The following is a 12687-nucleotide window of genomic DNA, read 5'->3' on the forward strand; positions in this document are numbered from 1 at the left end:
AACCCATCAAATTAGCTCTCTGTTGTGTCTTTATTTAACCTCTCGTCTCATTTTTAACCGATAGTATAGTTGAAAAAACTGTTAATGCCGGTTGATCGGTTAACCGTTTCCATCCCTAGTGGGAACACTGACAATCAAACTCAATGTTAGGACTTCCTAATCTGAGCCCATGTTTGTTTATTTCTGAAGGTCCAGTTGATGAGTACATGCTGCCGTTTGAGGAGGAGGTGGGGCAGCATCCCACACTGGAGGACATGCAGGAGGTGGTGGTCCATAAAAAGCTTCGGCCCACTCTCAGGGAGTGCTGGCAGAAACATCTGGTACGTAATGTCAGTCGTTATACCTCACCGTCACTTACTGGGCTTATTTCACTATGTGAATTTTTATTTCAGTTGAATATTATGCTCTAAATGAAGCATGTTTTATAAAAGCTTGGCAGTATGACAGTATATAACATGCAACAGTAGAAATCTGTGAAACGTTAGAGATTTTTCTGTACGTTATATACTCTGGTAGATATGTTGGCATGACTGGTGTAAGTTATTACTAGGGCTGTTGATTTAACACATTCATTCAAAATAACATGTTAAAAAAAATGTACGCAATTAATGGCAATGCCCCCGGACCGTAATAAGGAAGATTCCTGAGAAATGCTTGCAGTACCACCTGTTTACTCCAGAGGGCAGTAAGTGAAACTTCAGCTGTGTGAGCAACACACAGTTTATACAGTGAAGAAAACAACCCACAACACAAACATGCGTTACGTTCTTGTGTTCAAAACACTTGATGGAGCGCAAATCTGAACTAAGAGATCTCAAGATGTGTTTAAAGATTGAGTATTAAACTATATTTGAACTAAACATTGTATGTTTATGACGTAACACACCGAGACGCTACACAAGCATGTCTGACGTAGGTGTTCATTGACGGTCCTTAAACAAGCCCTCATAATAAATCTCTGATTGATAAATTCACTTGTGTAATGGATTACTGTGAACTGTGTGTCAATGATGGACTTATGATCAATAATATGGTAATAATCAATACATTGTATTCTAAAGACACTTTTTGTCTTATTAATGATGAACTCTTCTGACACAAGAATGTAGCGCATTTTAATTACCTGAATATTCTTTATTTTATATATATATATATATTAGAGCTGTCAATCGAATTAACATTTTTATCAAATTAATTACACAAATATTTGCTGAGAAAGCCCCTCATATAACAATATCTCAATATATAAAGATTATACATATTTATACCAATATATAATTATAAATAGTTATCTTTAAATATAATTTTTTTTATATATATATATATAATAAAAAATATTCAGATAATTAAAATGCATTACATTCTTGTATGCATGTTTGTGTTGTGGGTTGTTTTGTTCACTGTATAAACTGTGTGTTGCTCACACAGCTGAAGTTTCACTTACTGCCCTCTGGAGTAAACAGGTGGTACTACAAGCATTCCTCAGGAACCTTCCTTATTATGGTGCGATTAATTGCGTTAAAATATTTTAACGCCTTATTTTTTTGTCAAATTAATCACACTGAATTAACGTGTTAAATCAACAGCCCTAATATATATATATATATATATATAAATTTAATATTTAAAGATAACTATGTATAATTATTTCATCATTATATATTGAATTATTGTTATATGAGGGGCTTCATCAGCAAATATTTGTATTTGCGATTAATCGGGACACCATGTAATTAATTTGATTACATTTTTTAATCGATTGACAGCAGTAATAAATATATATATACAGTGAGGAAAATAAGTATTTGAACACCCTGCTATTTTGCAAGTTCTCCCACTTGGAAATCATGGAGGGGTCTGAAATTGTCATCGTAGGTGCATGTCCACTGTGAGAGACATAATCTAAAAAACTAAATCCAGAAATCACAATGTATGATTTTTTAACTATTTATTTGTATGATACAGCTGCAAATAAGTATTTGAACACCTGGGAAAATCAATGTTAATATTTGGTACAGTAGCCTTTGTTTGCAATTACAGAGGTCAAACGTTTCCTGTAGTTTTTCACCAGGTTTGCACACACTGCAGGAGGGATTTTGGCCCACTCCTCCACACAGATCTTCTCTAGATCAGTCAGGTTTCTGGGCTGCCGCTGAGAAACACGGAGTTTGAGCTCCCTCCAAAGATTCTCTATTGGGTTTAGGTCTGGAGACTGGCTAGGCCACGCCAGAACCTTGAAATGATTCTTACAGAGCCACTCCTTGGTTATCCTGGCTGTGTGCTTGGTCATTGTCATGTTGGAAGACCCAGCCTCGACCCATCTTCAATGCTCTAACTGAGGGAAGGAGATTGTTCCCCAAAATCTCACAATACATGGCCCCGGTCATCCTCTCCTTAATACAGTGCAGTCAGCCCTGTCCCATGTGCAGAAAAACACCCCCAAAGCATGATGCTACCACCCCCATGCTTCACAGTAGGGATGGTGTTCTTGGGATGGTACTCATCATTCTTCTTCCTCCAAACACGGTTAGTGGAATTATGACCAAAAAGTTCTATTTTGGTCTCATCTGACCACATGACTTTCTCCCATGACTCCTCTGGATCATCCAAATGGTCATTGGCAAACTTAAGACGGGCCTTGACATGTGCTGGTTTAAGCAGGGGAACCTTCCGTGCCATGCATGATTTCAAACCGTGGCGTCTTAGTGTATTACCAACAGTAACCTTGGAAACGGTGGTCCCAGCTCTTTTCAGGTCATTGACCAGCTCCTCCCGTGTAGTTCTGGGCTGATTTCTCACCTTTCTTAGGATCATTGAGACCCCACGAGGTGAGATCTTGCATGGAGCCCCAGTCTGAGGGAGATTGACAGTCATGTTTAGCTTCTTCCATTTTCTAATGATTGCTCCAACAGTGGACCTTTTTTCACCAAGCTGCTTGGCAATTTCCCGTAGCCCTTTCCAGCCTTGTGGAGGTGTACAATTTTGTCTCTAGTGTCTTTGGACAGCTCTTTGGTCTTGGCCATGTCAGTAGTTGGATTCTTACTGATTGTATGGGGTGGACAGGTGTCTTTATGCAGCTAACGACCTCAAACAGGTGCATCTAATTTAGGATAATAAATGGAGTGGAGGTGGACATTTTAAAGGCAGACTAACAGGTCTTTGAGGGTCAGAATTCTAGCTGATAGACAGGTGTTCAAATACTTATTTGCAGCTGTATCATACAAATAAATAGTTAAAAATCATACATTGTGATTTCTGGATTTTTTTTTAGATTATGTCTCTCACAGTGGACATGCACCTACGATGACAATTTCAGACCCCTCCATGATTTCCAAGTGGGAGAACTTGCAAAATAGCAGGGTGTTCAAATACTTATTTTCCTCACTGTATATATACACACAAGGTGGCTCAGTGGTTGAGGCTCAGGGTTACTGACCAGAAGGTCGGGGGTTCAAGCCCCAGCACCACCAAGATGCCACTGTTGGGCCCTTGAGCAAGGCCCTTAACTCCAGGTTGCTCTGGGGGGATTGTCCCTGTAATAAGTGCACTGTAAGTCGCTTTGGATAAAAGCGTCTGCCAAATGCATAAATGTAAATGTAGAAGGGCGAATCCAAGTTTAGTTGTTTATGGTTGCCAGGCAACTAGGGCTGGGTACAAAAATATAGATCTTCATTTAAACAATCTCAATATCGGTTCTTAAATCCCAAGATCGATCTTTTACTCTATGTGTAACAGAAGTACTGCTGCAACCCTTTACTATAATGGGAGAACATTTTATTGATTGAATACAGTCATTTGTTCATTTTTAAAAAGCTAAAATGTGACAAATTATGAAAACCTAATATAATTAGTAAAATTTATATTTTCATAATGTACCTAGTTAGAAGGTCCCCTGTATAATTAACAGCATTAGCTGGGAGATCATTTCTTTCATACTGAAGCAAAGCACCCTACAAGCAACATTGCCACTTTCCTGCATTAATAAGCTTTAATTTGTGAAGTATTTGATTCACTCTGTTGCACAAATATTACCATATTTGTTCAAATTGTTCTACATACTGTACACCGTTACTGTGATGTAAGATTTTGGTAATACTGCACATCTCTAATGTTTTCACATCTCTCAGGGCCTGGCCTTGCTGTGTGAGACTATAGAGGAGTGTTGGGACCACGAGGCCGAGGCACGTCTCTCTGCGGGCTGCGTTGAGGAACGTGTGGTGCAAATGCAGCGGCAGACCAGCATCTCTGCCCCAGAGGAAATAGTCACTGTTGTAACCATGGTGACCAATGTAGACTATCCCCCTAAGGAGTCCAGTCTATGACTAGACAATATCGGCGTGTGAATTGCAGGTTGACTGTACAGAAAGAAACGCGTCTGGGATGGTGGACTGCTGTTCTGAGCAGCTTCGTATATACGTTGATGTCCTGCTCCCACGGCTGGATGCATTCTGCGCCTAATCTGGTTTTAATACAGATTTACTTGGAGCCAGCTGTTAATGTACGTGTATATATAAAACTATCACAACCCTGGTAAGGACGGATGGATTGTAATCCACAACGATGACTCCTGAATCAAAAACGAACCTCTTCGTTGGCGTTTCCCTGTTCAAGGAGTAAATCAGACTCGCACAGAGATTGTGTCATTTCACTATGACTTATAAATAAGGGCATCGTCCATGTACAAAAGACACATTTAATGTGTTTGTATGAATGACTATTGTAATGCCAATAAGAAACAGCTTCATGAATGTGTAGTGCGACGCTGCTGTACAGATATCAACAGAAAGGGTGACGAAAAAGCCCACATCAACACGTGTTTCCTCTGAAAGCTTCTCAGAGTTTGTCAGATAACCACCAACCTCTCGACAAGGTATACCTCAGTTTCTCATCCTAATAATTCATTTGTTTTGTAACACTAAATAATATAAAAGAGGCTTTTCGAAGACCTCCGTTTGGCACAGAAGCTTTTTAAATACGGGGAAAACTTTTTTTATATTACAGATTATGCCAAGAAACGATGGCCATTCATAAACCAGTGTTCTGCCTTCTTTCTTTTAGTCGATGTTCTCTGTGTTGCCCTGCTGTTTCAAATGTGATATTTAGGTTTTTTTACCTTTATCGAGACCTGTTGAGAAGAAAAAAAATAAATCCCTGAAAATATGAATTTTGTGAAAAAATACAGAAGCACTTACCAATATAGGTTTGCGGTGTCCTCACAACATTGACGTATGTGCATGCCTTGAGTTTTATTTCTTGAACTCTCATTAGCACCCCGTTTATTCTTTATGCATTAAGCTCAGATATTCCCTGTCTTCATGGTGTAGCTTTTTTTGGTTTGTTTGATTTCCATTTCATTTGTCTAATCCTGGTCTTCTGCGATCACTGTCCGCTTTGTTATGCTGTGAGTAGAAGATAGCCTCAAGCGCTAAACTTGAACCAGCTGCCTCATGAAGCTTGACCTCGTGAGTGGCATCGTAAAATTGGTTTTAGATCAGCGGCCGGACATCCTTCTACACACATCGACAAGAACTGTATCTCAGTGTCTCAGGAAGCGTTTTCCTTTGCTTCGAGCCCTCTGGTGCCATTTTGGTGACCCTTGTTGTGTTATGTATGCAAGGGCCCTTAACAAAACACCTTAGTGTGGTCATATTATGTGCAATAACATCATAAGCAGGGACTGTTTCACAGCTGCAAAGCCACTTCCAATGTGGCTAAATACAAGCGCCTAGCAAACCGCTTCAAGACCGTGAACTGAAGTCAACTTCAGGCTTATGACACTGCTATGCATATATTATGATGCCCAGTTGTCTGAGAGATTTAAACTAATAATATGCTGTCTTTGGGACCGAACACATGCAGCAACTCTCTGCCAATGGATCAGTGAGTCTTTCTAATTAACAGCTTCTTTGCTGCTGCTCTTCAACACAATTCAGTGGCTCGTTTAGGTCAGTTTTGCTTTCATGATGCCGCATGTGATGATTCATTTGACAACGTTAAGTTCTATTCAACCATATGCAATCAACCCCTTTCAATGCATCTCTCTATCTCTCTCTCTCTCTCTCTACTGTAGCACTCCAAATCAGCCCATAATATTTGTATTTAATCTGATTGTTGCCCTGGTGCAGAGGCTATCAGGATGGTGCAGTAATATAAGGGCATGTGCCATCTTTCAAGGGCAGAATGAGAGTTCTCCTCGTCTCCAGGCCCACATGGTGACAATGGCCCTGTTCCAAATGGTGCACTTGATGTGAACTTGCAGACTTTCGATGGCCAACACATGTGCGGGTCCGTAAACGAGACCGTAGGGTGCCCCATTTGTCATGCTTCAGGACAGTGCTCACCAGCGCCCCTTTGTAGCCGCTATGTGCCCTCGATGCACCCTTTTGCCAAACCCACACTGGTTCCACTAGACCCCACTGTTTAATGCTTGGGTATACTTCGTTTTTCTTTGTGCCATTACTTCTTGTGCACAGTCTAGTGCTCTAGCCTTTCAAAGGAGACTCTTTTGACCACGAGCCCATATGGACATGTGTGATGTGTCCTTTGTGATACTCCCTGGGTTCAAATATGCATAATTTCCCACTCTATATTATGCCAAAATCAGTCTATCAATTGAGTAGTATATCCAAATCCTCAGTATTCATTAATATAATACCCAGAGTACCTACTACATCCAACGAGATCTGAAGTGTGCGTCCACTGGGTACTACTATCCCATAATCCCTCTGGATCAGATTAAAAATGCTGAATTAAAAAATAAATATATCTATATTTTTTTTACTGTAAATATTCCGGGTTCAAGTTAAGCTCAATCAGCATTTGAGGCACAATGTTGATTACCACCAAAAATTATTTCATCCCCCCCTTTTCTTCAGAAATCCAGAAATCCGGGTTACAACGAGGCACTTACAATGGAAGTGAATGGGGCCAATTTTTGGAGGGTTTAAAGACAGAATTGTGAAGCTTCTAATTATATAAAAGCACTTACAGTAATTCTTCTGTTAAAATGCATGTATTATTTGAGCTGTAAAGTTGTTTAATTCATCATTTTTACAGTTGCTTTAGAGTTTGTTGACATTACATCGTCATAGCAACAAAGTTGTAACATTGGCTTTTACTTTAAAGGTTACTAAGTGATTTTATCAGACTAGAATCATGTAAACAAGCTTATTGTTTATGTCTTGTGGCTCTACTTTTGAAACTTTTGAGTATTTTAACGTTTACAAATTGGCCCCATTTACTTCCATTCAGTTTTTTTAAGGAGGAACGAGTCTAAATTATTTTTTGTGGTAATAACCATTAAGCCACAAATTCTGTCGATTGAACTTAAATTGTATCGAACCCGGAATATTCCTTTACAGTTAAACTGCACTTATTTAACACTACATCATATATTCGTGTCACAGGACGATGCCATGTTCAATGTCCGGTAATGTATTTTACTCACTACTCATACTAATATCTAAACAACATACTTTATTAACGGGCGAGTTGCACATTCTTTATAAAATGCAGTATGTACTCTGACGTGAATTGGGGCGGAGCACCTCTTTGGTACCGTCAATTCTAGGTGCATGCGCACAGACCCACTCAGACACCTGGTCTAGAATAACTGGGCTGCACATAAACAGTCTACACATACTGTGCTAATAACGCAATTTGTGTCATGTGTACTGTGCGCAAGACATAGCGGCATGTATAAAACCGAAGTATACTTGCCCAAGTGCATGGGGTGGCATTTGGGACAGGGTCTGCGTGGGTGGCATTTGGGACAAGACTCTGCGGATGCAGAACTGAACTCTTCATAAAAACAAAATAACCCATAGATACTGATTCGGTCACTCGGTTAGGAGTCAAAGTTCTGTTTATTTGTATACAGGGTTAGGATAAGTGACTAGTCACATTTGCTCTTTAACATCCTGGTCCGAGAGCCTCTGTTTAGGGTACTTGTGACGGTTATTGCGATTCACCTTTGACCATAAACACGATAATGAAGATTCCCAAAATGTGAGCGATCGCTGCGGGCCTGTAAAGTGTTTTCACCAGGCACTGTTTTGTTCCCCTGTCTGTTCTCAAAGTCTGTTTTTCTCTCAAGTTTAGTTCAGTGAATCTGGTCTAAAGGAAGTTGAATAAGAACACACCCATCAGACGAAAAGCCAAACCTATAAGCCCCACATTTAGTCAATAATAATTCACCGTATGTACATATGAATGTTGTTTTAGATTGTGAAAAGAGCATGAGTTTTTTTTTTATTATTATTATTATTATTATTATTGTCTCAAAAGTAAAAATGAAAAAAAAAAACTTTATTGATATTATTATTATTATTAAACAAATATTTTAATGTTTATTTTGTACATCTATATTTTAGTTTTTTTTTTTGTATTATTATTATTTATGTCATGGCCCAACTGTAATTTCTCTTTTCTGCATAAATGAGAAGCTTTCTCTATTTATAAAACTGGTATGACAAAACACTACAAAAAAATCAATCCTTTACCTCAAGACTTTCACACAGTGTTCAAAAGATTGAACAAACAGTGTAGCGCGACAGACAACTTGGTGCAACATTGCAAGTATTTCTCCTGGGATGTGACCAGCAGCGTCTCTCTCTCTCTCTCTCTCTCTCTCTCTCTCTCTCTCTCTCTCTCTCTCTCTCTCTCTCTGTCTTTTCTCTCAGACACAATTTTACACATTAAGTGAATGTCTCCACTTTACCAAAACTCTCCATTTTGGGTGTGAGCAGCTGTATTACCATTGTGCTGGACATGCCATTTTTGTCCACTCTCTCGAGTATTTAACGCATTCAGGGCCTGATCTGACGTAATTGTTACATAATGTACAGATTAAATTTTATGCTACTACTCCCCTCAAATAAAGTATAGTGACTGCTCTCAAACGTGTGCTGTGTGTCAGTTACTGGAGTGCCACTCAACACCTAAAAAATACTTTGCATGCTTCCATTTCAGTCTGCTTTCATGGAAGGAGATCTATACCTTTTAGATTACATGTTCTCATGTAGTTTTAATTGATTTAAATATTGTCAAATCTGGGATCTCTAATGTCCAGCCTCACATGTACTTGATGAAAAACTGTCCCGTCTGAAGACACCACTAGATGTCAGCATTTAAACTCATTCTGGCTACTTTGATTCAGATTGTAAACACTGTGTCAAAGATGCATTTCATGGATGGTCCGCTGTGGCGACCCTTAACTGGATCAGCTGAAAGAAGAAGATTATATCAGCCACAATTCATCAAGATCACCAGCTTTAATACTCTTTTATTGGCATATTGAAAGATTTTTCCAAAAAATGCATATGAACCTGTATTTAACTGCATGCATGTTAAGAATTAGCAACAATCTTTCATTTAAACATCTAAGAAGCCATCTGAGGTCTTGCTAAAGGTTCCTTTATTGACTTCGTGAACATTTTATTTCATCCTCCAGGGTACATGTTGATCACTAATGGAGGTTTTTGGTGCTCTATAAACTGTACTGCTGATATTGCTGTGGTTTTACATATACAGCTGAAGTCAGAAGTTTACATACACTTAGGTTGAAGTCATTAAAGCATTATGTTTTTAACCACTTCACGGATTTAATATTAGCAAACTGTAGTTTGGCAAGTCGTTTAGGACATCTAATTTATGCATGACACAAGTCATTTTCCCAACAACTGATTACAGACCGATTGTTTCACTTTTAATTGACTATATCACAATTCCAGTGGGTCAGAGTTTAAGTTAACTGTGTCTTTAACCAGCTTGGAAAATTCCAGAAAATGATGTCAAGACTTTAAACGATTAGCCAATTAGCTTCTGATTGGAGGTGTACCTGTGGATGTATTTTCAGGCTACCTTCAAACTCAGTGCCTCTTTGCTTAGCATCATGGGAAAATCAAAGAAATCAGCAAAGACCTCAGAAAACAAACATTGTGGACCTCCACAAGTCTGGTTCATCCTTGGGAGCAATTTCCAAACACCTGAAGGTACCACAAACAATAGTACGCAAGTATAAACACCATGTGACCACACAGTCATCATACTGCTCAGGAAGGAGACGCATTCTGTCTCCATGAGATGAACGTAGTTTGGTGCGAAAAGTGCAAATCAATCCCGGAACGACTTCAAAGGAGCTTGTGCAGATGCTGGAGGAAACGGGTAGACGAGTATCTAGATCCACAGCAAAACCAGTCTTATATTGACATAACTTGAACGGCTGATCAGCTAGGAAGAAGCCGCTGCTCCAGAACCACCATAACAAAGCCAGACTACAGTTTGCATGTGCACATGGGGACAAAGATCTTACTTTTGGAGAAATGTCCTCTGGTCTGATGAAACAAAAATAGAACTGTTTGTCCATAATGACCATCGGTATGTTTGGAGGAAAAAGGGTGAGGCTTGCAAGCCGAAGAACACCATCCCAACCGTGAAGCATGAGGGTGCAGCATCATGTTGTGGGGGTGCTTTGCTGCAGGAGGGACTGGTGCACTTCACAAAATAGATGACATCATGAGGAAGGAAAAGTATGTGGATATATTGAGGCAACATCTCAAGACATCAGACAGGAAGTTAAAGCTTGTTGTTAAAGCTCCCAAATGGACAATGACCCCAAGCATATCCCCAAAATTGTAGCAAAATGGCATAAGGACAACAAAGTCAAGGTATTGGAGTGACCATCACAAAGCCCTGACCAGACTGAATAGCGTGTGCGAGCAAGGAGGTCTACAAACATGACTCAGTGACACCATTTCTGTCTGGAGGAATGGGACAAAATTCAAGCAACTTATTGTGAGAAGCTTGAGGAAGGAAACCCAAAACATCTGACCCAAGTTAAACAATTTAAAGGCGATGCCAGGGTTTTTCCTGCAAAGAGAATTACTTGGTGGCCGACTCATCACATTTTGTGCCGCCTCCGGCTGTCTACAAAACTCTGGTGGGTGTCTTCATGGAAAACACTAACAAGCGTTGCACTCGGTGGATTGTCATTTGTAACTAGAAATCTAAGCGATAATAATAAAAATATTCCGTTGTCGAATAGTCGCTTGATGTCATTTAACATAACATGAGATCGTATAAAACAATAATGATGACACGTGAGACGAGAGGAGCGCTGCAGCTCGAGTGTCTGATAGAAACACAGATCACAGCTTGCCGATATATCTTTATTTCATCCTTAATTAAAGTTCATATAATAGGGGAGCGTGACATGTAAGTAAACACAAACATGCGGTCAGAGCTGCTTCAACCAGTTGCAGAAGAGACCCAATCTGAGAGAGACTGGGAGACCGCGTCTCTAACACGGAGACGCTCGTCTCTCACACCACCGCCCGCTGTCTGCAGCTCGCAACAAGTTGCATCATTGATGAGATCATCGTTATAAGAGCAATCTTATGTGAAAAATAGCACTAAAATGACAACAACAATAAAATGTGTGTGTATATATATATATATATTGGTTTTGGATAGACAAGATTAACAAATTCTTATCAATTCCCCTTTTGTGTGCTAATTAAATATTTGGACTAATTTGATTGCCTAGAAACGGCCCTGGCTGGAAGTACATTCTACAATCTAGACGGTCGCCTAGGACGCGACCTGCCCCCTCGCATAGGGCACCTGAATGGTCTGAAATGGCCCTGCTTCCAGCCACCTATAAGAGTTTTGTATATTTGGCTCCTTTAATACATTTTACCATGTTTATATCCGTTCCACAGAAAGGTCATCAGAGTCCATCTGGGTCTAGTGATGAGTAGCAAAATATATTTATAACAAATGAACCCTCTGTCAAGGGGGGGCCATGGTTAATAGTTGGACCAATAACTAAAACCAAACATTTTCCAGACCACCGTGAGATGTTTACAAAATTTTGAAAGCATTTTATGAAACTGAGCTAAAACTAGATTCACTGGATATTAAGAGCTGTTGCCATTTGGGACAGGGCCTGATTGGACCAGAGACTGTATTGCACTCACCTTACTACTTTCAGTGCAAATTGAATTTTAAAGGTCAAGTAATTTCTGCATCAATAGTTTCACAGAACGGAATTGCAAAATGAATTTAAAGCTGTTTTTGACATACAGACAGCTCCGAACCAAATTCTAGATCACGTATGCGTCCCTGAGCTCCCTCGTGTTTGGTTTCAGTAAAAAAAGTTAGGCCTGTCTGAGGAGCAACATGTCCTTGAGAGCATTTAATATGTGACTGCAGGGCCGGTTCTAGGGGGTGCTGGGGTGAACTAACCTGTTCTGGAACTGAAGACACGCCCCTCCAACATATGTTATTGACCCCCCCCCAAATGTAATGTTTGACCATTCTAGTGGTTAATGTGAACATTAGCTTAAGCTCCTGACCCATATCTGAATTATTGTATGCATTGCACTGCTGCCAGACAGCATTTGACAATGTAAATTAGTGTATTTTGGCAAATTTGACGTGTCTGGTGCTGTGAGCAAAAATTAAACTCCTTTAAAAGTCAAATTCCCTCCATCAGTGTATGTGAGAATAACATTATCATCTCTGGAGGATGAACATTTAAGGCCATCTTCGACTTTATGGCACGTCTAAGAAGCTGGACATGATGTATGGACGGTCCAGTAATAATGCATATGAGCCGGACAGCTCTCCCCTGATGCACTTATGTGATCTCTCGTCTCGTGCCCGTGCTTTCGTAATATCGTGTGC

The 12687-nt window shown here is 39.7% G+C and overlaps 1 protein-coding gene across 2 annotated transcripts in view; it reads left to right on the forward strand.

Moving 5' to 3' along the window:
* acvr2aa (activin A receptor type 2Aa) overlaps positions 1–8891 on the forward strand; it is a 70686-nt gene extending 61795 nt beyond the window's left edge. For both annotated transcript variants that reach the window (XM_052141926.1, XM_052141927.1), the window contains exons 10-11: positions 190–320; positions 4128–8891. In XM_052141926.1, the coding sequence (XP_051997886.1) occupies positions 190–320; positions 4128–4322 (326 nt within the window). In that variant the 3' untranslated portion in view covers positions 4323–8891. The remainder of the gene's footprint in view (positions 1–189; positions 321–4127) is intronic.
* Positions 8892–12687: the final 3796 nt, after the last annotated feature.

Source organism: Xyrauchen texanus, chromosome 14 (genome assembly GCF_025860055.1).
Source record: "Xyrauchen texanus isolate HMW12.3.18 chromosome 14, RBS_HiC_50CHRs, whole genome shotgun sequence".
NCBI classification, from domain to species: domain Eukaryota; kingdom Metazoa; phylum Chordata; class Actinopteri; order Cypriniformes; family Catostomidae; genus Xyrauchen; species Xyrauchen texanus.